This window comes from Anguilla anguilla, chromosome 5 (assembly GCF_013347855.1).
Source record: "Anguilla anguilla isolate fAngAng1 chromosome 5, fAngAng1.pri, whole genome shotgun sequence".
Lineage (NCBI taxonomy): Eukaryota > Metazoa > Chordata > Actinopteri > Anguilliformes > Anguillidae > Anguilla > Anguilla anguilla.
The window spans coordinates 13,405,327-13,431,926 of record NC_049205.1 but is presented as its reverse complement, the minus strand read 5'-3'; the positions used below and the strand labels follow the sequence as shown (position 1 = coordinate 13,431,926).

The 26,600-nt window shown below is 42.2% G+C and overlaps 3 protein-coding genes and 1 long non-coding RNA gene across 8 annotated transcripts in view; 2 read left to right on the top strand and 2 right to left on the bottom strand.

The window, feature by feature from the left end:
• lef1 (lymphoid enhancer-binding factor 1) overlaps window positions 1–14,477 on the top strand; it is a 42,923-nt gene extending 28,446 nt beyond the window's left edge. The window contains exons 5-11 of one of the 4 annotated variants that reach the window (XM_035416544.1): window positions 2,077–2,167; window positions 3,778–3,897; window positions 4,917–5,079; window positions 5,695–5,802; window positions 7,076–7,124; window positions 7,903–7,943; window positions 13,179–14,477. In XM_035416544.1, the coding sequence (XP_035272435.1) occupies window positions 2,077–2,167; window positions 3,778–3,897; window positions 4,917–5,079; window positions 5,695–5,802; window positions 7,076–7,124; window positions 7,903–7,937 (566 nt within the window). In that variant the 3' untranslated portion in view covers window positions 7,938–7,943; window positions 13,179–14,477. The remainder of the gene's footprint in view (window positions 1–2,076; window positions 2,168–3,777; window positions 3,898–4,916; window positions 5,080–5,694; window positions 5,803–7,075; window positions 7,125–7,902; window positions 7,944–13,178) is intronic. The other 3 variants (XM_035416547.1, XM_035416546.1, XM_035416548.1) reach the window with 3 other exon arrangements.
• A 1,838-nt stretch (window positions 14,478–16,315) lies between these two features.
• hadh (hydroxyacyl-CoA dehydrogenase) lies at window positions 16,316–20,465 on the bottom strand. The gene is made up of 8 exons (XM_035418238.1): window positions 20,244–20,465; window positions 19,303–19,431; window positions 18,848–19,005; window positions 18,276–18,402; window positions 17,881–17,970; window positions 17,684–17,756; window positions 17,295–17,411; window positions 16,316–16,675 (listed from the first exon to the last, which is right to left on the bottom strand). Exons 1-8 carry the CDS (start codon window positions 20,358–20,360, stop codon window positions 16,557–16,559), a joined length of 930 nt encoding a protein of 309 aa, XP_035274129.1. The 5' UTR covers window positions 20,361–20,465; the 3' UTR covers window positions 16,316–16,556.
• A 288-nt stretch (window positions 20,466–20,753) lies between these two features.
• On the top strand, window positions 20,754–24,856 carry LOC118227604. 2 transcript variants are annotated; one of them, XR_004765304.1, is made up of 4 exons: window positions 20,754–21,193; window positions 22,472–22,730; window positions 23,237–23,386; window positions 23,920–24,856. It is a non-coding gene; the product is annotated as an uncharacterized LOC118227604 (long non-coding RNA). The 2 variants fall into 2 exon arrangements; XR_004765305.1 differs by lacking the exon at window positions 20,754–21,193 and having other exon boundaries at window positions 22,594–22,730; window positions 23,237–23,395.
• LOC118227601 (cytochrome P450 2U1) lies at window positions 21,283–25,988 on the bottom strand. The gene is made up of 5 exons (XM_035418233.1): window positions 25,392–25,988; window positions 24,381–25,034; window positions 23,930–24,091; window positions 23,182–23,349; window positions 21,283–22,666 (listed from the first exon to the last, which is right to left on the bottom strand). Exons 1-5 carry the CDS (start codon window positions 25,831–25,833, stop codon window positions 22,485–22,487), a joined length of 1,608 nt encoding a protein of 535 aa, XP_035274124.1. The 5' UTR covers window positions 25,834–25,988; the 3' UTR covers window positions 21,283–22,484.
• Between the last annotated feature and the right edge of the window lie 612 nt (window positions 25,989–26,600).

The window sequence follows — 26,600 nt, the reverse complement described above, 5'->3', positions numbered from 1 at the left end:
CAGCAAGAGAAGAATGATTAAATATTTTTAAGAACTTGTTTTAAAGATATCAACTGCTCCTGTTTAACCAGGCTATTGGCTGAGTGCACTCATTGCCCCGATTTACACTTTTGCTGCAGTGTTCCTCGTGGAAAAGCAAATTCGATTGAGGAGCATCCTGTATTCCTCCAGGAAAGTGGCTGGTGGCTGGAGGTTCCTGCCTCAGTCTTGTAAAAAGTAGTAATTACGGGCCTTCGCTGCGAATGGCAGTGCAATTTTGAAATGCTCCCTGCTTTCCTCTCTTTTTCTTTCCTTCTGTCTCCCTCTCTCCTCCCTCCCTCCATCTCTCTTTCTCAGCCCAGAACAGAGTACTGGGAAACCCAAGTTGGGGATTAGTGGCGGGAGGTTAGTGCTGCATGCTGGAACCCTGGGCTGCTACAGTGGCTTTGGAGATAAAAGCCCTTGGTGCGCCTCTCCGTGGGGGCAGGCTGTTTGACTCAACTTTGAAAAGAGGGGCAGAGAAAATCTTGAATCCAGTTGGGATTATGAGTCTGCATTAATCTTGAGGCGGTTGAGTTTTTTTTTTTTTTTTTTCTTTTCTTAGGGCTGTTGGGCTCTGTAATGGGGATGCTAGTTTGATGAATCCATTCAGAGCAGGCCTTATTTTTGCCTGTTAAATGCTACAACAAGCAGAAAGCTCTTGACCTTGAAGCCCAGAGGAATGGCCTTGACGAAGAGCTTAGTGCAAACTGGAGTGACAGTCATGGGCCAAATGAATCATATCAAGCCCGAGCATTATGGTACCAAGAAACCAGCCTTAATTAACCAGTGATCGGCTTTGGTGGAGATTTTCCTCACGCTCTGTAGTCTGAGGGGAATCAGCTGAAAACAGGAGAGCTCTCATTTCCCTTCAGCCATTCTGAGTGCAGAAGGGCCTGTTCTTCTCTGTTTGACACAGCTAACTTATATTTGCGCTGGGCTTGCTTTCCACTTACTTGTTCCGGAACGGTGTTTTAAAAGTTTGTAACCCAAGCAGTCCAACTCCCACCATCTAGGTCACCTCCAACCTCCACCCGGCACCCACCCTCCAGTCAAGTTCTTGCTTCACCTCTAAACAGCAATGCAACAACAAAAACGTTGCTGCTTATAATGAAAATGCATTTACATTGATAAAATATCAAAGTTTACTGCCATCATTATATTCCTGCTTCACAATCTAAAAAATTATTTTAGAAAAATTATTGTTTGTGTTTGTGCCTGTGATCTTGAATTGACCTACTTACTTTCCTCTTCTAAAATTCAGTGGTTAATTAGCAGATCTATTAAGTGGCTTGGGACCTGAAAATTCCTTGGGTGGGGGGTTAGTGTTAGTGGTTTTTTAACAATCTTGTTTGCCTTGTTAACAAAATGTGAGTCCTCTAATATAAGACAATCTGCTTAGCCATTGATTTAGCTTACCTGCTAGATACAGATATCAGGTGGGCTTTTCTTCACAATGCAGAATTTAACGCTTTAGCCAGTGCCAGTTTCCTCACCGGTAAAAAAAAAAAAAACCTGAAAAATAGTTTTATTACTGCGTTAGTGTTTATTTATTTATTTATTTATATATAAAATAAAAAAGCACATTCTTATCTGAACACATACTTCCCAATCATAGGCACCCTTAGGGAAGCTCTCTGAAGCAGGTGCAAGAAGTCTCTGATTCAGCTATGTACATTTCCTTGAGTAGACTATTTCTTCAGCACCACTGAAATCATGCTCAGCCTAAGTTGTTACTGTGTCTTGCTAGCTAGCTGATTAGAATACACTCCTTTACATGGGTGGGCTGGAGTGTAATGGGTGGTTCACTCAACTGTTTTTGTGGTTATTATTTGTAATTGCATTATACTAAAAGTGTATAGATCATAATAAATAACTGAGGAATGTGTAATGAAACTAACAGACACTATGTGGTTCCTGGACTATGTGGTGTTGAGGCCCATAAAAAGGGATAGTACATCTTCATCTATCCTGGTACATCTACTGCTCACTTGCATTGAATATGTTCAGATAAAGGTGGGGTTTTGAGGTGTCTAAGGGGCTTGTGTCTTTCTCCAGGAATGCACAGGCATCACCCCGGCCCTGACATGCCCAATTTCTACCCCCTCTCTCCTGGCGGAGTGGGCCAGATCACCCCGCCACTGGGATGGTAAGTCTTTGGGGTCAACCCCCCCCCCCCCCCCCCCTCAGCTTTTAAATGGGTGCCTCATTCTGTTGAGCAATGTAGGCGGCATCATGGAGAATTTTCAAGCAGGACATTTTCTCAGATGAGGAACACTGCATATTAAAAGGCGAAGGTTCCAGCGCCTGACTTCACTGACTTGAGATTGTTAACCACATGTCAAGCAGACCACCCTCCCCCCTCCCCCAGAGTTAAGACCGTGCCTTTTCAACTCGATTTTTCAAAGGGCCCAGTAGAATTTCTCCTTCCAAAAAAAAAAAAACCTCCCTTTCTGTTTTTTTCCGCGCCATAGAAAAATGGTCTTATTGAAGATTTTCACGACTGGCATTCCACACAGAATGGGACAGGCAGAATCCAGTCGGGGAGGGGGGATGGATGAGGAGAGGGAGGAGGCAGGCTGGTATTTATCACCCCCCCCACCCCTATTTCTCCGGGCCCACAGGGCCTGCCTGGGTACCCCATCTTGGGAGGATTTAGGGATCACTGCTCAGTCTCTCGCCCAGTCGGCCACCCTGCAGCCAGGTAGGTGGACTGGTTCAGCTGGGTGGGGGAGCTGGCTGCCCCACCCTACTCCCAATCCCACCCACTCCCACTAGACTGCTTCCTCCCCCAGCGCTTGTATTTGCCTTTAGGGTAGCTTTAGCAGAACCCAAATCTGCTCACTGTATCCCAAGCTCACTTGGTGATTTTGGGGTCTGAGGATGTGTGGGTGCTTACCTGAGACTGTCTTCGCTATAAACTCATTTTAAAATTGTACAGCGCTGTCAGTGGCTATATGAAATTGTCACGGCTTTCCCGGAAAGTTGCCTTGCTTCAGCCTAGTGCACACATTTGAATTTTAGCTGCAGTTAAACTGTTTCTACCAGCCATTCACATCAGATTGTTGTTGCAAGCTTGTTCACTACAAACACACTGAGATTTCATTTGATACAACATAGTATACCAGGTGCCAATGCAATGCAGATTTTAAAAACTGTATTCAAAATGCATTTTTGTACGAAGAATGTCTTACAGAGGACAGCAGAAGTAGAAATGGTGCTCTCATTGTAGTCTGCCCCACTTCTGGGTTTTGTGGAGCAGGTTAGTGTACTGCATGGAAGCAGCCTGCTGGTGGTAAAGTAAGCCACAGTTTCAAACTTGTGGTTTTGGGAGTGCTATTTCTGTCCCTTTCCATGGATAGAGGGATTTCTTTCCCCTCGCTTGTAATACTTAAGAAAACAGGAGTTCATTCAGCTTTTTTGTTTTTATTCCATACCAAGAAATGTATTTTATTTCCACAAGAACTCTTCAAAGTACATGATGTGAAAAAACGGTAGCTTAATAGTACAGTAGTTTAACCATTTAAAAAAGTTCTTCCAAACCATTCTGCTCACTCCCGGCACTGGAAAGTGTTTGAGTGGATTTTCAGTCTTTTCTCTCCTTCTTGTTGAGCTCATTACACACGAGTAGCTCCCTTGGAGTCTTCTGCATTGTCTGAAATTGCTTTTGTTTTTTCACCAAGAGACCTTGTGAGATGGTCTATAAATATCTCTTTCTCTCTCCTTTTCCCCACACCCTTTTCCTCTCTTCCCTCTCAGGTTTCCTCATCACATGATGCCCGGCCCCCCAGGTCCCCATGCCACGGGCATTCCCCACCCTGCCATCGTCAACCCCCAGGTGAAGCAGGAACCCAACCACGACAGTGACCTCATGCACATGTGAGTTACCCCTCACTGTGATGTCATTGTCTACAGGACAACTTATAGTTTTTTGTTTTTTTTTTCTCGGGCATATCTTTGTGTTTTTTATATGCTCAATGTATGAATTATTGAGGAGCACTGACAATTAGCCCTGAAATGTTTGACATAATGTTTATATTTACCTTTGTTATGAATGACTCTCAACATCTGCTTATGTGTCCACGCAGTATGCAAGGGAGTATTAATGTGCTTTAGGTAGCAGAATTTTATTCTGTCTTTTCTTGAACATTTGTATTTCAGTAACACATACATTATCTGGCTGTAGAGATTTAGTTGATTACTTTCATATACGCACACACTCACCTACACACACACACACACACACACACAATACAGACACATCAAATGTACAGACAAGTACCCCAAATTACCCTGAGCTCAGTCACCCCAATCACCATCTCTTCCCTGTATGCATAATTGTATGCAAACTTTTATATATTTGAGAATGAGTGTGTAAAAGCAAGACTGAGGCCCAGCAGATTGCAGAACCTGCACTTTCCTTACCACGATAGAAGCGGGAGATAAGGCCTACTGCTCCACACAGCCGATAACAGGCTGCGCTTCATTTAGCCACAGGCAGCAATCAAAGCTGTCCCAGAGATAGGGGCGGAGAGAGGCCTTCTCTCACCAAGGGCAGTTAAAACCAGCGAGCAACTGGCAGCGTGACTGGGAAAAGCTTGGCTTGCCATTACCGCTAAAGTAATCTCTCTGCATGAAGGCACACAACTGCACGCAATTAAAGGGCGACACATGGCTAGCTAGCGCAGCAGCGCTCTCACGCACTGGCAAAGAGGAAGCCGGGCCCGTTCTCACACACGGCCCAGAATTACTGTCGCCACGGCTGCACCACCCCCCTCACATCCACCCCCCCAGCCCCACATGCCCACAATAGCCATTGTTTGCCATGGTGATTATTTATTTTTTTTACACTTTCTGGGGTTTTTTTTTTTGTCCTCTCCCCTCATGTGTTTGTGTAGGAAACCCCAGCACGAACAGAGAAAAGAGCAGGAGCCCAAAAGACCTCACATCAAGAAGCCTCTCAACGCTTTCATGTTGTACATGAAAGAGATGCGGGCCAACGTGGTGGCCGAGTGCACGCTGAAGGAGAGCGCCGCCATCAACCAGATACTGGGAAGGAGGGTGGGTGGATCCTCCGCCATTCTGGCTCCCCGGAGCCGCCGGCCTGGGCCTCATCAGCGGCTCCGCGGGGGGACCGGCAGGCGGGATTAGCCGTGACCGTTTTCTCTGCCTCAAACTATTAGGCGCGCGCACTGGTAGACAAACGGACGTTTAAGCGAAATTAGCTTAAAGACTTCCTGGATAATGGCGGGTTTGAGATGACAAAACATATTCTTTTTGTGAATTTAAAAGAAAACCACTAAACATGTTTAATGCTTTAAGTGAAGCTTTGGTGGGTCGGGCTGGGAGCCACAGCAAAGCACAATTTGCGGCTACGCAGAGTAATTGCTCGCTGACATCGTTCTTTCGTTTTTTTTTTGTTTTTTTTTTGTTTAATCGCTCAGTTAAATTGGAACCAGTGTTTTGATATGAAATCAAAGTTTTCCCTGCATTTGTTAATCTCTTCATCATGTCCCCCTTTTTTTTAAAACAAATCATTTAGAAGTTAAAAAGGATTTTTTTCCCCCCACCAAAATACTGGCACGCGTCTCTTTGGAGGGAACTTGAAAGTGCATGCCAGTAATTGACTTCTTTCTTTTTCCTCCCCCCTCTCTCAATCTCTCTTGTACGGAACAGTGGCACGCTTTATCTCGCGAAGAGCAGGCCAAGTATTATGAATTAGCCCGCAAGGAAAGGCAGCTTCACATGCAGCTTTATCCTGGCTGGTCCGCCAGAGACAATTATGTAAGTATGAACAGAACAGTCCGGCAGCTGAGAGGTGTGTGAACTGTGAGCGCGTGCAGGAACGTTAGCCCCGCCGATAAGAGCGTGCAAGATTTTGAATTTGAGAGGAGAGAGAGATTCGTATTCTGAATGCTATGTGTGTGTGTGTGTGTGTGTGTGTGTGTGTGTGCTTGGGAGAGTATGTGGGAGTGATTGACGTTATTAAAAGTGTGGCTCCAGCACTCACATTCACTATTCCATCGGAGGGCGTGGTTTGTGGTGTTTATCTGCCTCTTCTTGGACACCCCTGGCATCTCCTGACTGGCACCTATGTTCAAATTTCACCTCATCGAATGAACCAAAGGAAAATGATCAACTATTGCACGTCCCATATTTCCGTCACAGGATATGCTTTTGCAAGTACTTAATAAAACAATCATGTGGAAACACAAAAACAATATTTCACTTTGATATATATTTCAATATTTTGCGCCACGTACAGATCAGCCAAAAATGAACTCAGAGAAGCAGCTTATTTTATTGAAAGTGATTGCCTAGCAACAGAAACGGACAGTATTGGTGCTGCTCTCCAAGCAGACTGCACGGATCGCTGCTGCTTTATACACAGTACAAACCTGCCGCTCATGCTGTCTGACGAGTACCACAACCGCAACGCGGATTAACTCCAGAATAAGTGGATTATCAGAATTTGCAGCAGGAGACCAAACCGTGCCTCATATTTTACTAAATGTGACTTTGTGTACTCCTATCTACACCTATAGTTATTCCCTGTGGATTGCAGTAAGCTGTAAATCCAGAATAAATTAGACGGCTTGCTAGACCCATTTTGGGAGTCTTCATGGAAATTAAGTTAAGGCCAGCGTTCCTGTCCTTTTTGTTATGATCGTTAATATTGGCAATCATAGTTGCATAGTTTTGTTCAGTGTATCAGTTGCATAGGGTGTTAAATAGGTGAAATCTGATGTTAGCATAGAGCGCTGAAGGTAAAAAAGCTGAAGCGTTGAAGGCATTCGTCTCATAATCACTGACCCAAGATCAGCTAATCCAATGCTAATCATAGCAACAATTATTTGAATTGCACGGATTCAGAGTCAGCACACAAGGGCTGTTGTCTCCATACTCTTTCCAATTAAGTCAGTAGTCAAAATGCAAAGGTGTCAGTGCCCAGGGTGTCCAGCAGGGTAAGCAAGTAAACATGGCAAACGGCAGGAAGTGGTCTAGTGAATGTGAGTGCTGGAGCCACACTTTAAGCGTTCACCTGGATATTTTATAGGGAAAGAAGAAGAAGCGGAAGAGGGAGAAGATCCAGGAGGCGGCTTCAGGTGACTGCTATTACTTTTCCCCTTTCTAAACCTCAAAAGTCCCAGCAAGCCAGCACCTATCAAACCACCATTGGTAACAGCTGTCGGCGCACCAGTGTTTACCAAAAAGTGGCATTAAGTTCACTGCTCGAGCAGCGGCAAGACCAGTCAACAACTCCTTTGTCTTCTCTAAACAGTTCCAAACATCCTCATTATGACCTTGATGGCTAACCGCCATATTTGCAAAATGCTCAGTGGGTCGACAGATGTGCCGACAGTGGGCCGATGTGTGCTTGCAGGCTGGGCCGTTAGCTCAAGTGGTGAGCTAACAGTGAGCTAATGCTGTGCATTGCAGCACTGCCATGTTAGTGTGTTGCCTTGCCATTTTTGGGGTGGTGCAGAGGAAGCAGTGTCCAGTATAAGAACTGCATGGATGTGGCCTATAGATTTCACTGTGCTGCTGGGTCCTGCCAGGAGTGTACCACCCTGCTACACTGGTCCATTTTTAGTGCACTGACTTCAAGATCAGTCTGTAAACAGTCCAGTCTGCTGCTACGGGCCTCGCACCGTATTCATCCAAAATCTCGACCGATGCCCTCTGGCCACCACACGGAAGTGTGTATTCTGTTTGCTCTGAGCCCTGTAGCTCTGTGGTGTGACTTTAGCCTAGCGTCATGTGTTAACGTGTTGACTGTCACTGGGAACATCCCGGCTCCTCTTCTCTGCACAGTAGGCCTCGCAGAACGTGTACTGTACTTGTTTGAAAGGCAGCAGATGTTAAAGATCCACTTTTCTGCAGGTACCGGACAGAGAATGAAAACAGCGTACATCTGAACAGTGGTAAGAGAAGCAACGTCAATTACCTTTCACTCTGCTTTAGATTAATAACCTAAACAAATTGATGCGTTGTTCAAAATGCTAAATGTGACAAATGTGCATTTCCAGACTAATCCTAAAAGTCCACCTTAAAATCCATCCTATTGAAATGTATGGTAAGTCAATATTAGGACGGAAAATGTCAATGGTTTCAGTGGGCTATGTAATAATTGGCCTGGCTGTATGTCTGAAGAACTAAATATGTAATGACCACGTTGTATCCGCTAAGTGGACTGATTTATCTCAGGGTAAGTACTGTAGAGAGATGTTCAGTTAATGCCCTTGTGATGGCTTTGCATGGCTGGAAATTGCCATTGATGTGGGTGAAGGATTGTGTTTGTTTGGTCTGTGGTTAAGCACTAAATTAATAATCAGAGAACCTTAATTATGGGGTTATTATTGTCATCATTAAATAATATAAACTGCACACTAATAAAATGAGATTCAAATACTTTTCATATCTTAGAAACAAAACAATTGGTAAATGGGCAGTTTAGAGATTTTAGTGACATGCACACTGTGTCACATTATACCAGATTGTGTGATGATGTGCAAAAATCCATGGTCCAGAACTGTAATTCCAGCTGTGAAAACCAAGGATACCGTGATTAGAATCGTTTTCCTGAGGAAAGGTGTGTACCTCCATGTTTTGGTGATTTTGACTAGTTTTATTCTCTTGTGTAAGAAATCTGTCCTTTCTAGGAGAGCTGGACGCCCCTTAGAGTTGATCTGTATAAACTGAAATCGCTGCCAGTCCAAACTGTAGCTCAATGCCAGCAAAACGCTTCTTGTAAATGATTATTTCCTAAAAAACCCATCAAGTTATTGGGTAGAGTAGATTTGCTCCAGAGTAGATTAACTCTAAACGTGAATCAGGGAGCCACCAAGATTAGTGTTTTTTTTTCTTTTTTTTCTCATACATTGGCGTTAGTTGATTAAAGTGAAGTAAATAGCTGAGCATAAAGATTCTGCATAATTGGCCGGGTTAGCCAGGGGCTTTTTTATGCATTCCGTTCCATTTCCCTCTCCTGCTAAAGTCGCACCAACGGGACACGTCTGCTTCTTTAATTAAATCAAGGGAGCTAGAGGATGGCTGGAGGCTTTATTGATAGATGGCCTAGTGACTCCTTCTGAACCTAAATTGGAACAGTTGCAGTTTTTAGATTCTGTTTTTTTTTTTTTTTTAAATAAGAAAGCTCAACTCAAAGCACCCCAGCTCTGATCCAATAATTAGCAATACCTCGTCGAGTCTTGAGAGAGGACCTAGCTGATTCATTGTGACAACCTTAAACTCATATGCATAATGCCAAGAATGCTGGAGCAATTCAAAAGCTCTCAATTTATGCATATCCTATGAGCTGGATTGAGGTTAGTTTAGCTGAGGCTCCAGAAAACCTCCCTAAATGAACTTTTTTTGTCTCTTTGTCCTCCTTCATTCTAAGTCATTGTGATGGTGTGTATCCATGTTAATACAATTCATATAGTTTTTAAAAAATGAGACTCCTCCCAGGGTTACAATAAACTTGACACAGGACATTAAATGAGTGAGCGTTAGTTGGACAAAAATTTCCAGCAGTGCATTATGTTTTGATGTGTGATCACGCCAGCTTTCTTTTTACATTGGTTGTGATTGAATCTGTCTACTGCTTCTTTAAGTGAGGGAATTCTGATAGATGGGACAAAGATGAAGTCATGTTTCATGAACAAGAAATAATAAAACATTTTGCCTTTATTGATTCTAAAACATTTAAATGTCATCATTTCTTCCTCTGCCATATCAGAGAGTTAATGAGGTAGAATTGTTTTTTTGGTTTCACATTGGTTTAAAGCTATTAATCTGAAGGTACATTGTTTGAGGGGTAAATCTGTTCTTTGGAGCTTCTCTATGTTGGCATGCCCCTCATGTTGTTATATCTGTGTATTAAGGCTTGTTTTTGGTACACATGTCTGTTTTTTAGCTCTTTTTCTAGCTGGCTATAGCCATATGTAACAGGCTGTTAATTCTTTGTGTCATCGGTGTCAATTGACTTATTGGAGGGTTATGAATTTAATATTGGCACCCGTTTTGAAAGAGTATGGAGCCACCCTTAGCGCTGAATTTTACAGATCTTTCCTTCTTAAGACAAGCCTGGCAATCTTATTTCTCTGACCTCTCATTTGCTCCAGTTTCACCTCATCTGGCCCCAGCACCTATATGCCATGCGCAGAGATATCGTAGCTGCAAGCCAACTGTGGTCGTATCTCCTACTTGAATTCTGTGGGGTTTATTGCGCTGTGGCTGAATCCAGCTGTGCTGTGAAGTGGACTGTCTGCACTGGTAGCGATTGGTACAGCCCCTGGGTGTGTGTGTGTGCTGTCGCCCCTCCACGCCCCGCTTCCCCCACCGCCCACCCCAGCGGCTCCACAATCCGTGAGCATCAGGTTGTGGATTGACCCCATGGCACCCCGCTGTTATTGCTGTCCATGGATAAAAAGGGCCGAGGTGAGGGAGGGCAGAGGGAGAGGAAAAGAGGAGAGGGGAGGGAGAAGGAAAGAGAGGAGAGGGAGAGGAAAAGGGAAAGAGAAGGGAGGAGAAAACGCAAGCAGTGCTCTGCTCTGGCGATTGTAGCTTATTTCCAGAACAAATCTGTCTCCTATTGTAAAAGTGGGCAGTGCTTCCACTCCTCCACTCCCCCCCCCCCAGCCCGGGTCCACGCCCCCCTCCCCTCCCCTCCCCTCCCCTCCCCCTCCCGTCCCCCTTGCGGGTCCCGGCCTGGGCCTTTGAAGCCGGGGCGCAGAAGAGAGAGCCGCCGCGGCGCTCTTTGATTGTGCGGCTGTGGGCTGGGAGCTCGGGCTGTGCAGGGACACGCCGTGCCTGGCCTCGCCACCCCGCCCCACTCCACCCCCCTCACCCCCCACCCAGAGGGACCTCAGATGTGGGCAATCCCCTGCCTCCCCGGCGCATGCCTGTGGTTAGGGGGGGGGGACGGATCCCCGCTCGCGAGGCGTCACCGCTCCTCAGACTCAGCCCTGGATTACTGCTTTCCTTTCAACACCCCCCCCCCCCCCTCCTCCTCTGCCTCCCCCCTCATCCCATTACAGTCTGCTAGAGTTTCCAAGGCCCCGAGACCTGGATCCATGTGACTTTTGTTCTAGGAGTTAAGGTATCGAGACATAGTGGCTCAGGGTTTCCCCTTCAGTGTTTGTGTCTTCAGGCTGTAATTAACTGTCTGAGATAATTAAAAGATCTTGTTTTAAAACATCAACTTCCAGGTGCACTTTTATCATTCCATTTATTTGCTCTCTGTCTCTCCTGGTTCAGAACAGATTATATTTTATTGAGAGTGCTCTATGCTTTCTATGAGGCGGATGATTAAAGAGGTATTCATAAATGTTCAGCATGAGGTTTAAGAGGTTACCAAATATCTGGGCTCTGTACATGCATATGAATGTCTGAATGTCATATCTGAGTGCTGTTTACTTCTTTCCTGACATTGAAGAATCTTGTAAAGATTTATCCCAGGAAGGTTTACCCTGCTTTGCGTTAGGAACATTTTCCAAATGGCTCAGAAATAATAAATATCACACTTGACATTCAGCACTTTGCATTCCTGTCGGGAATGAATGACCTGCTCATTTCACAGCTTTATTTTTGGTGGTTTTTTTTTTAAAGAAATTACTCTGGAATGAAGAAAATGTGAACCATGATGACTGAGCATGAAAAGTGGAACAACATATAAATGCTGTGGTATTTCCTTTCTGGAAAGATCTGAGAAAATGTTTTTCCCTCCTTTTTTCCCCAAATCATAAATGGTGGTTCATCATAAATTCCATTACATGCTGAAACACCTAAAGGGCTACTCCCTTATTTTATTTATTTACAAAGCTTTTCTCGGCACATTTTAACCAAAGAGGAGACCAGAGCTTTTTTAAAAGACAGCAGAAAAGGAAAGAAAAGAAGAGAGAGAGGGGAGACAGGAGGCAGGGAGCGGTCTAGCTGGTTGATTCGCCGGTGGAGGTGAATCATGAGTTGGAGAGACATGGGGTGTGCCGGTTATCTTAACCCCCCCCCCCTTGCGCGCGCGGGAGGACCATGCAGTGGAGCGTTCCACTTCCTGCGCGGGCAGCCGGCATTCCTGAGCGCTAATGGGGAGAAGCCCTCGGGCCCCGCCGTTAGCATCGGGCAGGGTGAGAGAAGTCAGCCCCGACCTCCTTCCCGACAGGAAGTCCGGCCTGTTTCATCTGCGGCGGAGGGTCAGCATTCCCAGGAAGTGCCGCTCGAGGGGCAATCACCACGTGGGAAGAGAGGAGGGGGCCCTCGCCCCGCCCGTACCACGGCTCAGGGTCAGCTCCCACTAGGAACGGTAGCCCTGGCGCTGGCCCCTTTCATCCAGACTGTGGGGGGGGGGGGGGGGCAGCAGAACGGACCAGCTGGTCTCTAAAAAACTCATGACCGACTCTTGAAACATGTGACCCCTGTGTCAGCGCAGGTTCTTCTGGGGTTGAATTGTAGTACTGCCACTTACAGTGTCAAATCAAAGCTGTTGTCCTGAAACAGACAGGCGTGGTCTTCACTTTTGACTTTGATCAAGTGTTTTCTTCAAGTTAAAGTCTAGCAGCTGAAAATGGTCAAGTTGAGTTCATATTGCATGTGTTATAGATAAGATCATTAAGTAAAACTGGCTTTTGGCTTTTGGATTGTTTTTTTTTTTAACTCAGTACATTGGGGAAATGAATCAATGGGTTTTTTAATGGAAATTAACTGAACGTGGTTTGCTGTTAGTTGCTGTATTGTGAAAGTGCCAGGCACAAAGGCCCATATCAGTATGTGAATGCAAAAAGGGAGCCTGGGTGTGTCTCAGAGCAGAATCCTGTCTGTGTCACATTGACCGTCTTCCCAGTCAGAAGAAAAGCAATGAGCACACACCCCCAAAAACCGCAACCGTTCCATCTGCCAGACCCTCCCTCCCTCCCTCCCCCTCCCCTTTCAAAACATCAGACATTAAAGGCAGGAAGGTTCTGAGGAAGAGGCCTGCCCCTCTGATTCTGATTGTGTGTGCTGCTATATTGCTGTCCTGGAGATATTTCATGCATTCCGTTGACATTTTGCTGCACAGTTGCAGAGAGGGTCATGGACAGTCATGAATTTGTTAACCCATCTATTTTAATATTTTATAATGTATTATATATGTTTATCTCGTATGCCTCTTTGTCCTGTAGGAGCAAAATGCTATGGTTTCCCATCACGCAAAGCGAAGGCAACAGCTACGGGCCCCCTTCCAGAGATGGAAGCCTGCTAGATCCCACACGACCACCAACCCGAGAGGACCCTCGCAATCGACGACACGTTCCTCCTGTGGCCGTCGCCCTGGACACCCCACGCTAAACAAAGACAGTCACAGCTATAAAGACCCGTACTAGTGCACACACACGCACGAGCGAACACGTTCGCAGGAAATGCTTTGTTTTTTTCTCGCAGTCACTGGTCCTCATTGAGTACAGCCCCCGGAGTCTCTGTCCAGTCCGCAGGGCTGTTTGTGTGTTATTCTAAGTCATGTGACACCTCTGTCCTGTTGTTTGGTCCCACTGTGTCCCTCGCGCCGCCCCGTCAGCCTCATTCCCTCTGGACTTTTGAAATCACGCCCAAGAAGCTCCGCCCATCTCGGTTTCAGCTCTCGAGACTGTCGTGGGGAACACGGGAATGTATGTACTCTCAAGGAGACCCAAAACCCAAAAATTACATTTTAAAAGTCCACATCGGTGCACAAAATGATCATTGCCAATGACAAGCTTTTATTTTAGGTTCAAACGTTTTAATGATTTTTTTTTTGTTGTATTTTTGAACTTGTGTTTTTTTATTGTTTCATTGATGTATATTTTCAGTTGTTGTTTTTGTTGTTATTTTTTATTTTTATATCAGAATATTTTAAAATAAGCTTTGGAGAAAAGCTTTTCTTTTCGTTTTCCTGTCAAATTGAAGCATAATTGCAGAAATGAAAAAAGGGTCCTTTTGAAAACTATTTGTAACAAATAGTGACTTCTGAGTCTTCTGAATATATGTACAATAGAGTTCAGTATGTGTACTTTTAAAAAAATAATAAACATTTCAGAATATGTTGGTTACCTGTGTTTGTATTTTTGCAGGTGATGTTTGGACAAAGACAGGAAGTAGGTGTTCAGAAGCCTATATTTTGTTGTTATAAACTGAAAATGAAACAAATATATATAAATATATATTAACCCCAGCACTTGGCTGCCTTTATTTTATTGCAATGTACATCTTTTCTCTTTCTAGTAGTTAATAGTGTGGTCCTTTTGCCATGTTTATTCCATGCAAGCTTTTCTGTAATGTCTTACTGATTTAATTACTGATTAATGCATTTTTACCCTATGTCTTATTTTTGAATCTCTGTCACCTTGGTACAGCACTTTGCTCCCAAGTCGTCACATTTGATATGTGTTTAAACATGTTTTGTTTTGTTTTTTTAAGAAAAAATAAAAGAGGCAGCATTGACTTGAGTTATTTCTGAACTTCAAAATGTTTGTCATAAATCTATCACTTTTGCTTATAAGGGTTTAGTTTTTGTAATTTGTATTGCTCAGTTTTATTAAATATGCCCTGCCCCTCCAACCAACACACACTCACACATAATTAAATGTTCAGTATTATGACATCTTGTGCTCATCAATAGGGGCACACGTAGCACATTATTTTATGTGTCAACAGTGTCATCTAGTGGTAAAAAAAACCCAATACAGTTCATTGTCAAGAGCAGGCCATTCTGCTCCATACAGCCAGGAATTTTTACCAATATCCAATAGGGGGCCAAGCACTGAATCCTGATCTTGAACAAGCCGGAGGTCTATGCTTATTTCTTCTGGTAAACTATTCCATTAATTAGTATCATAATGTGAAAAAAAACTATCTAGTGTTGTTCTCAACAATGCCTTTATTGCTCACCTGAGGGAGCTCATTATGTAAATTTTGGGTTGTCCAATTTTGTCAAAAGAATAAAATACTGTTTTCTTTACCTAACAGGATTTATAACCGATTACATTTTTGATTGTAGAAATATTTCACTCATTGTGCTACAGCTGATAGCACATGCTGTTTAATGCTGCACCAGGTTTGAATTCAAAGCCTAGCGGTAAATTAATAGCACTTAAGTGCATTTGCTATGAAATTCATTTATAACTGTTAAAACAATTTACCTGAATAATTGAGTAAATAGCACACTTCACTAATATGAATGATATTAAGTATTAAGAACCCCTTCTTGTTTGAGCTCAGCCTACTTTTACTTCCAAAAAGAGCTCTTTTGGTTGTTTGCAGTACCCATAACAGATGATGCTGGGAGACGCTGACCATGAGAAGCTGGACTGGTCATTCAACCCAAAAGAGGAAAGTGTGCAGTACTACAGCAACTCCTGAAAGGTTCACACAATTATTGATTTAAATCCTTCCATACACATTACAGGAGTCTGACTGTCTTCAGAATTGGCAGGAGTCCAGCCATTGACTGGGAGTGACTACAGCCTCAGTTTTAAAAGGTGTGCTTAACCGAAATGGTCTAAACCAAGAATGGCACCTTTCTCTTTCGTAAATTCTAAGGCTATTGTTGCCTAGGATTACATCTGAAGAGATCTACAGGATATGATAGGCTCAGTAACAAATTTATGCATTTTATTGTGGATGGCATTTACAAGGAAATACATTAATATGCTTCCTTCATGAAGGAATGAGGAAAAGGGGGAAATGATTGCGAAGTAATTGTTTTGAATTTTGCGTAGTCATTTTGAAAGCACCCAAACCAAGTACAAAAATAAGCTGTGTGCACATGTGTGAAAGTGAAGCATAACCACAGCTGGTTATATTTGGCAATGTATTTGTATCAAAAAACCTGTTTGCCACTGCAGTCATTTTCACATCACACCCAGTTATAAAACGGTTGACAGTTAACTTTGAATGCACAAGCTTGGCATCGATTAACTTCAGAGATCATGCCAGTTCCCTCCTCCCACAAGTTATACATTTATTCCCTCTATCACACAACTGTCCGAACTCCACTGTCACAAAAGCAGCTTCTTTAAGTAATTCTTGAAATATATTTATGATAAGATTGACTGTGATACGGTACATTTAAAGTATCTTGGTATGTATACATTTACAATAAAAAAGCAACGCATTTGCAAAAACGTCCCACACCTGGGTAAATAAAAAAGTTCACATTTTGGTATTTTGACTCCCTCTTGTGTTATCATCATGTACTGTGCTCCTCTTCAAATTGTGGAGGATCACATTTTTCACTGTAGTCGAGTGTATGCGTATGTGGACACATTACTAACAATAAGCAGTAGACATTTGACAAAAAAAATCCCTTTAATTTCATATTAAATTTCATGATAGAAAGACTCATTCTCATACATGTGTACCAAATGACAACAGTTACGTTGTTCAGGAAGGCACTCTGTGTTGCACCTGAATTTTCACTATTTCAACAATACAGCCTTTGACTTCCTTGGCCTCCAGCTGTGGGCTAGTGCAAATTTACCTCAGGCTGATCACTAATGCTCAGCAGCTGGTCGTGCCTTATAGTGTTACTTGTGCTTATAGAACCCTTCGCCGGTCTTCTTCCCGAACTTCCCCTCCTCCACCAGTTTGTTCAACATGGGGCTCGGACTGAACAGCGGGTTTTCAGGCTCCATAGCATGCCAGCCTGGAATGGAGACCACACCGCAGTAACATCAGTAAGAGGTAAAACTGGAATGAGGACAACATTCTTTCTCAGTCGATGATAACATCAACAAAAGCAGCCTTCAAATCTGAAAAAAAAAATCATTATGGGAAATCCCAAGACTCAATTTGCGCAATCCTTGCAAAATAAATCACTGAGCGTTCACAAAGTATATTTTAAGATAAATAGCTAAACACGGTTGCCACATACCAAAAATGCTAGCTAAGGCTCTGAACCTTGCACTCTGATACTGATGCAATGCAATGTACAGGCAGGGTGGTTTACAGAAGGTGCCCCATATCAGACCCCCAAAAGAAAACAAGGTGATGACAAGGTGTGATAAAGAGACCGTGCTCAGTTGCAAAACATCCTACTGGATCAGCATTATGTAAACTTTTGGTTCTCCATAATACTTCTGTTGTTTGGCATAGCTGAGGGGGTTCTTACAACACAAATAGAATTGTATTTGGCAGTTTTATTTGCACCTTTTGCATTTAAGGTTAAACATAAGTATAAATACAGTTTATCACTATTCCTTTCAGGGAAAGGCAACAGTAACATCACATTCTTGTTGGTAATTACAATATCCACTACAACTCACCGTCAATGATGAATTTTGCAGTGTCCAGTCCAACGTAATCAAGGAGCTCAAACGGGCCCATGGGGTAGCCGGCACCAAGTTTCATGGCCACATCAATGTCTTCCTTTGACCCATGGCCTGAGTGAAGAAGAGATTCAGCAGGAAAATAATGTTTTGTTTTTTTTTTTCTTTTTTTTTTTCACTTGCACATTCAGGCCTTGTAGGTGTAGTGGTAAAAACACATTTGGCACTAGCAGGCCAACTGCACCAACATCAATAATGCTAAAAAGAATGTCATATTGACACAGGGACCAGATATATGCATGGAAACGTTCTGTGAAGAGGTGCTTTTTAATAAATGTGTTTTTATTAGAAAAAATACAAAAAGTACAATCAGCAGTCAAGTGTACCCCTCTCGTGTAGTCGGATCGCTTCCATCATGTAAGGCACCAGGAGGCGATTCACGATAAATCCAGGAGTGTCCTTCCAAAATACAAATTATCACATATAGCACACAGAGGTAAACACCCGTGCAGTTAACTGAATAAACATGACAAAAAGATAATGGTGTTTTAAGAACATATCTTAATTAAAAATATATACATACTTTGCAAGACACTGGATGTTTTCCCAAAGCTTTGCTGAAGTCAAGGAGAGCATCGAAGGTGGCCTGACTCGTCATCGGCGTTTGGACGACCTAAACAGAGCAAGCATCAATCTGCTTGCACTTAAAATAACATCAATATCTTTTGGTCATCGTAACAATCTGTGGGAAACACTCCACTCATCACAGGGGGTTCATAGATTCATGTGCAACTGGTCTGTACCCAAGTCTGTGAGAAAGCCTTGTCTTTGTAAACTTCTTCAATAGCGTTTTTATTTTATTTTTATCCTTGCTGGTGGCAAATATGAAAACTAAATTGGGTATTTTTTTAAATAAAAAAATTCATTGATAATCTTCTGAGATTTGCCTGTGCATATGTTCGAAAAGGTAAAACTCGCCTCCACCAGTTTCATCAAGGGAACAGGGTTGAAGAAGTGCAGACCTCCAAACCGGTCCAGCCTGGCTGTGGAGCTGGCAATGTCAGTGATGGGGAGAGATGAGGTATTGCTTGCAAATATAGTGTGCCTGACGAACAGCAGAAAATAAATGCAACAGCTGGTCAGAAACATAGTTTATACAACTATCATCTGAAATATAGTAAGGATTATGGGGATACAACTCAAATATACCATGATTATCTTAAGTATTTCTGTCTCAGAAACATCTCATATAACATTTATCTTAGGTATTACTGTGATGTCAGGTGTCTGAAAAGTTACAGCTTACTGCATTCTACTCTAATGTTATGCATTACAGTAAGAAATATCACATACAAGTACTATAAAAGGTACTGAAGTATTACACAGGCTTCAGAAACCTCATGTATATAACCATTATCTAAACCAATATTGTGTCATTAATTACTCTGAATAGTATGTGCATTGTACCATGATAATCACACACATTGCATGGGACTGCATGAACATTATGTGGAAGTTTCCATAAAGATGAACAGAAAAAGGGGACTCACTCAGGGGCCACTTTGTCCAGACTACCAAAGAGGCCTTGCTTGACCTTGAGGTTCTCCACTATGGCCTCCAGCACCAGGTCAGTGCCAGAAACCACTGATGCGGCATCTGTGCTCGTCGTCACATTCTTCATCACCTTCTGAATGAACTCTTCTCCTGCCTGGAGCACCCAGAGAAGCACCGAGAGCAGACACCCATTCATTAATATCAAATTCAGAAATCCAAAAAGCCTAGAGTTAAAAAATAATCATGCACTATACATAAATAAATAAATAAATAAATAAATAAATAAATAAATAAATAAATAAATAAATAAATAAATAAATAAATAAATAAATAAATAAATAAATAAATAAAGTCAGACGGTAGAGTACAGTAACAAGGAAGTAATATGGCACATTATTGCTGGTTATTACTGGGCCAAAGCTCTATGTTCATGTGCTCATGAGAAACTGACCTCTGGCTTGTCTGCAAACTTCTTCTTGGCGATTCTTTTCAAACTGCCCTCAATGCCTTTGGCGGACTTCTTCAAGATCTCTTCGGAAGTGTCCACCAACACCACCGAGTGGCCTGTGGCTGCAGCAACCTTACAAAGAGGGATGGCGTTCAATGTCAGATCTGTAACTTCATTGGAAACCCATTATCATCATCTTAGACTTTCAGTGTTCTTTCAAAGCACATGCAAAGCACGTGTTTTAAATAGTTCACGGTCAATGTCATATTATCTTCATTCATAAAAGCGAACGCCACCAACTAATGAAAATAAGGTGACCTGTGCTCGTGCAGCAAAAATATACAAGGAAATTGAGCTTAGTAATGGCAGTGAGTTCAAATCAAATGTCTACCAACGCCATGTGAAGACGCTTGCGAATAAATGCATGCATAAGGTTATATTCAGCAGTTATAATAAGTATGATCAGACGTTAGATAAATTATAATCCATTCAAGAAATCACAGCTTCTAAATCTAAACTACGTCGACTAAAGGCTAACGTTGTCACTCAGTCTTACTAGACTAACGTTACTGATATTTAGCTAGCCAACTTGCTATCTGAGAAAACGAAAACAATGAAGGAACATAATCTGGAACACGAAAACAAAAGTTTGGAATCACATCTACCGAAACTGACTGATGACATAATCCGTAGACATGACAATATTTAGGCAAATCGTGACAGTTAGCTAGCTAGCTAGCTAGCTAACTACGTTTTCACTTAGCTACTGGCAAACTTGTGAACGAGCAAGCAAGCAAGCAAAGTAGCTAGCTAGCTAGCTAATACTGAGATCATACAAGCCGGCCTTAAGACATGCTTGAGCTGCAGCCAGATGGTTTCTGATCGTTATTCTTATCAAGTGAGCTAACTAGATCTAGTGAAAAGTTAGCCAAACATGACTGTACCTGTGCAATGCCTGCACCCATCTGTCCACCTCCAATGATCGTAACATGTTTAATCGCCGCATTCCGTACAGTGGTGGAGGAGATCGTTCTAATAAATCGATGTGTCACGAAAGCCATGATATACTGAGTGTAAACCTGCTGTAAACGGCACGGAAGACTGCTACACACACTACACGCCGTTTATTTTGCACAAGAAGGTCACCGAACTCATGGTCACGTGATCTCTCAATCCCATTCATGACCTTTAACACAATTCTAAAATGTGATCGCTGGCTGACATTAGACAGCAGTTGTCCCAAATGAGTGTCATCTTTTTTATCCAAAAGATATATAGAAATAACTACGTGTTATGCTTTTCTTATCTGGTTCTCAGTCAAGCCTCAGTATTATAAAATTATCCCTCTTTACTTTTGACCCGTTGGTTTTTCAGCCTGTTTGCGCATATGACGCAGCCAGTTCATTAATGCTGTCCAAGACAATCGATGATACAAAAAAAAAATGCAACCAAAAATGTGCTAGCTACGTGGCTGTTGTGTTTTGGAATTTTGTGAGCGATTCACATTATATTACCTGATACATAAAGGCATGACATGCGATTGTTCGTGTTGAGAGAGGTAGGACGGTGCTGTTTATACAAAGCAGAACACATGCCAAAAACCCAAAGTTCACTGTCCTTTGGTGACCAATGCAAGTTCGCAATATCTTGTTAGCAACTTAGGCTAAACCATAAAGACGTATAATATTCCAAGCTATTCTTTTATTTAATTTATTTAAACTTTAACTATGCTATATGTAAACTACATGTAAGGAAAATAATTTGTCAGGGTCACCTGGATTTGTATGGAGTAGTTTTATTTTAAATGACAGATTTAGCCAATTACGATCTTTTCACGGAGACGTTCAGCACAGCACTACATAAAAAGAGGGATTACAAAGAGCTATACAATCATGTAAGTAGCTGTTTTCAATTCATTGTTTAATTTTCTAAATATTCACTATTTTAATGTCATAGCAAAATGACCAATCATTGAACTGGTAGTCAAGTGGGCAACACTTTATTAAAAGCTACGGCCTTAGGTAAGAAAAGGCAGTTCTAGAACTTGGTAAAGCGGCAGATCATTACTTCACTCAATAGCAAATCTGGCTGAACTTAACAGGAAAGCCAAAATATATTAAAGTACATTAGGAAAAGCATTTGAGAATGAAATATTACCGTCAGTCTTAATTGATAATACCACTTTCCCTGAGCACATTCAAAGTGGAACAGAATTCTAAATGAAACAGCAATGGTTTCACTAAAGCCTGTTAATCCAAGCACATTTAAGTTTCAGTCTTGAGGTGGTCTAAGGTGCCATTGTTTCCAGTTTTTATTTTAGCAGAATTTAGCAGTTTATTTTATATATTAAAAAAATAGATGAAAATCAGTTGAAAAAATAGCCTAATGCAAAAATTCAGGAGAAAGTCATATCACAAAAATAACAACATTTTCTGGAAGCTTGTTCCAAGCCGTCCTGCGGTAAAATCGGTATAAACTGAAAACAATGAGCCTTAGGAGTCATCAGTCAAACAGTCATTCATAGTGATTGCAACAATCTTTAAAAAAATATCACAATCACACAGCTTTAAAGTGCAAGAATACCAAACCAAACTGAAAGTCTTATAGACCCACAGTCTTATGGTAAATCTGAATATTTCAGTCTGGTCTCCTGGACCATGTCAGAATTTCTGGAGAAAGTTCATCTGACAGGGCCACTACTCATACCACTTGTCAATATGATAGTTTCCTGTCTGATTTCACTCCATAACTTCCTGCTTGCTACAAAGTCCCCTGGTTTGGTCCACTACACGTTATATCACTTCCCAGATAAGCCATCGGTATTCACGGAATAACCCACGGACCAGCCCAGAAAGTAAGTTTGCTACAAGATTATGTGAAAACACAACGTGAAAATCATATCTATCAAAAATAAGTCGGTGCAGGTCAAAATTGGCAGCATTGTCACAGATGAATTACTGCTATGAAAAGTCAAGTTTTAAAGTGATAAATTTGTAACAATGTTCAAAGTAGCGAAAATACGTTTTTTTTCAAGGGTAAGGTGCAAGTGTAATGCTGATTGATTTCTAGTTTGTGGCAATAGCAACCATGTACCAATACTACTAGAAGTGCTAATAATAATAATAATAATAATAATAATAATAATATAATTATATACTGCCGTAACTAATAGCAGTCACAAGGTCTCAGCGACGAGGAGTCACATGGACAGTGTAAGGGCAAGGTGCCAGTGTAAGTCCAAATCGCCCGTCCATGGAGGGCGGTGGCAAGCCGTCCGGGAGCCTGAAGGTGAAAGCCTGCATCAGATTCGAGAACATCAGGAAGAGCTCCATCTTAGCCAGCTGCTCGCCCATGCACAGCCTGCGGCCTGGAAACAGAAGATGCGTCAACACCAGTGTGATCCTGTCTGGCCTCATGACCAACATTCAAAAGTATTTACCATTTTAAAACATCATTTACCTTTAATATTTCTGTGGCTGATGACATTTAAAAAGGCCATTATCGTGGTGAATGAGCACTAATATTAGGTATAGGTTGTGACCGTTCAGGAAATTACACCTCTGTCATGAGAACACTACTGTTTTTAATTCAAGTGAGGGGTTGTTACTATGTTTTTTTTTCCTTGACTGCAAATTAAGTGTCACACTGTAGAACTGCTCTCTAGTCAATACAGGTATAGTCAAGATTAAATCCAAGCTCTAACCTGCAGTATTCCACCTCTGGTTACCCTGAGGTTTGTTCATTTATTTACATTTTTTGTAAAGAAGCATACATTACCTTTTATCTGTATAACAGAAATTAAATGACCTTGCTTACGATAATATATTTGTACCATCATATAGCTTATTATATCTTGCACTGAAACTAGAACGGAAGTAGTACCTATTCCGAATGGAATGAAAAATTCTTTTCTCAGAACTTGTCCATTTTTGTCCAGGAACCTGGCGGGATTGAAGTCGTCTGGGTTTTCCCACACAGTCGGATCTCGGTGGACAGACCAGAGGTTTGGGATAATCACTGTTCCCTTGGGGATTGTGTATCCTCGAAACACTATATGGAAACCCCCAAAAGAAAATTCTTATTGAGGGTACGCAGGGTAAACAGACTTTCTTTCACTTCCTGTAAAGCTGTGCAGAAAATGACAGACAACGGGATGTAATGGGATGAGGTTACAAAAGTTTTGTTTCACTTTGATACTTTTGGTTTTAAGAAAGTTACAGTCATGAAGTAATAAGGGAAGTGCAGTCACAAGACAAGAGGGTACACAGGGTAAACAGACCTTCTTTCACTTCCTGTACAGCTGTGCAGCAAATGACAGACAACGGGATGTAATGGGATGAGGTTACAAAAGTTTTGTTTCACTTTGATACTTTTGGTTTTAAGAAAGTCACAGTCATAAAGTAATAAGGGAAGTGCAGTCACAAGACTAATAATTGTTTGCTAGCAAAAATGCATGATTTTAAATGATGATCTTTAAAAACTTTCACATATTCTGATATATCAAAAGTATTATTTTATTACATCCCATATATATTACAAAAGGGTTTGTAAAAAAATGTATCTCATGACATGTGATTGATTTGTCCCTTTACTGTGTGTCCTATCACTGCAACCCTGTAGATGTGCTCACCTGTGGTCTCTGAGGCCATGTGAGGTATTGCCAGGGGAACAACTGAAGTCATCCTCTGGACCTCCATAATAGTGGCTTCAGTAAAAGGACAGCTAGCCTTGTCTGTCAGCGAGGGGACCCTGTCTGTCCCCACAACTGAATCAATCTCAGCCTGAACCTTCTCTGTGAAGCAAAGAGAAACATCCAAGGAAGGTAAGCAACCCCCTCTGCGTGTCTATTTAGTTACAAACCAGGATATGATGTTTCTCATCATTTTGCAAACTAGCCATTAATTCATACATCACATCTAATCAGCCAGTTGTGCCAATCAGAAGAGATCCAAAATGCTGATGACAAAATTAGTGCTGCTGCAATCCATCTCCATCCAAAACTACAGTACCTACAATGCATCAGAATAGCATAGCAAATCACTGCCTCCAATACGCATGGTATAAGACTATGGGTCAGACACCTTGAATGTCTGGATATACGCTCATGTACAGCAGCATCCAGAGCACAGTATTGGTGGTGGTGTCAGTTCCGGCGATGAAGAGATCGCCAATGATGTAGAAGAGATAATCCTCCGAGAAGCTGGTTTCCCCCGCCCCTACGCTCTGTTGCTGCTGGGCCGTCTCCACCAGGTACATGTCGATAAGGTCACGGGGGCTGTCCGGGTCCAAACTGGACCTGTGCTGGACGATAATTTCCTTCAGGAAGACCGTGATGTCCCTCTCCACCTGCCGGATTTCCCTGAAGGGACCGAAGGGCAGGTAGTACAGCCAGGGGAAGACGTTGATGAGGATGGCCGGGCTGTTGATGCAGAGCTCCAGGCCCCTGGACATGAGCTCCAGCAGCGAGCGGAACTGGGAATCCCCGTGGTGGAAACGCTGACCGAGGCTAATGGAGGAGATCACATTAGACACCGCGTTGCTGACGAGCGGTGTCAGGTCAACGGGCATCCCCTCTCCCTCTGCGTGGATTCTCAGCAGCTCATTCTTCACTACTGCCAGCTCCTCCAGGATGCGGGGCTCCAGGCTCAGCCGGCCCAGCCCAAAACTCCGTAAAGTTGCATGGCAGAACTTTCGCTGCTTTCTCCACACGGGACCATAGGGGGCAAACACTATACCTGAAATTAGGAGCAGAATTTCAAGTGAACAACATTGTCCCATCTCACATAATTCTGCTTTCCATGTGTTTACAAATTGCCTTACCATCCTTTTGGGCAACACCTGAAGTAGTATATCTACATTTTATTAAACAATATGTATATACATTCCGGGTAGTGCCATGGAATTGGACATATTCACAGAGCTGACAAAGGCGACACAATGGTCAACAGCAGATAGGACTGCTTAAACGTTACTAGAGTGCACTACAGAAATTCAAAGTAGACATAATCCAGATATTCTGCAGATAACGTTTTTTTCTTGCGTATAGCAGCAGATCTATTTCGCAGGTGTCTACAGGACTACTTAGTACTTACCTTTCCGCTTTGTCATAATAGTTACGACGGGAACATCAGGTCGGTCCGAAAATACGTCGGCTCGATTTGAGAGGGCGTCCTTGACGACTTCGTAGCCTGTCAATATAACTATCAGTTGATTACCAATAAAAAGGCTGTAGATACTGCCATACTTTTTCGACAGTTCCGTTAGAAAAACTTGTGGGGATACAAAAACGGATTTCCTTGGTTCGCGTTTTTCAGTACGACCCCCGCGCCGTTTCAAAACAAAACTTGGGATGAGAAACTGTCCAAAATTGCCAATCAAAGGCCAGGGTTTCGGACCGGGAGGAACATTAGAGAATGTTCGTTTTTTAAATTTGTGTGACACGAAAAACACTGCTAAAAACACGGCCACGGCCACCAAGTATACACTCGAGAATAAAGTAATACATTGCAGCTGCTGCCATAACTGCCTCAGCATAGCGACTACGTTACTCAACGTCACGATTTAAAATACTAATATCTAATATCCGTATAATATTTTAGAAATCGGTTTATCGAACAGATACTGGATTCCAGTCCGAGCAGACATGTCCGTGTTTTGGTTGTGCAGTGGCTATGTTCCATCGTATCTGCTTTTTGATTGGTCAGGAAAAAACAGTAACGCTCATTGGACGACCAGTATAGTGACGAAAAAAAGGTTGGCTTAAATCATATATAAAAAAAATCTTATTTAGCACTTTCAAGCACTTTAACCTTGTGATTTCATTGTTTAATCATAATAAGCACAGCATACTTGGACCAACGTTGTTTGTTTAAACCTCATTTTCATAATTTCATTTCATATCCAATGTGCTGGAGTACAGAGCCAAAAAATACAAAAGTTGTGTCATTGTCAAAATACCTATGGCCTGCACTCTGACATGTGTTTCAGTCCTTTAGATAGTACTGATATTTCTTGTTATTATTTCACATTGTGTTCTTGTGCTGTTTCTCATTGTAATTCAGATTTCAAGCATTCATTGCTTGCAAAGAACAAGTGACAAAGTACTTTCATTTGCATAACAATATGTCCCAAATATTGTGATACCCTGAAACCAGAGGCTATGTATTAAAAGTTCTGTCATTTCTACATGGTGGAACCAAAGTGTATAAAAATTCCCTTAAAATGCTAAGATTGTGCACTTTAACCACAAGTGATTAGAATACAAATCTAAAATTGAGTACCCAGAGACCGAGAAAGAGAGA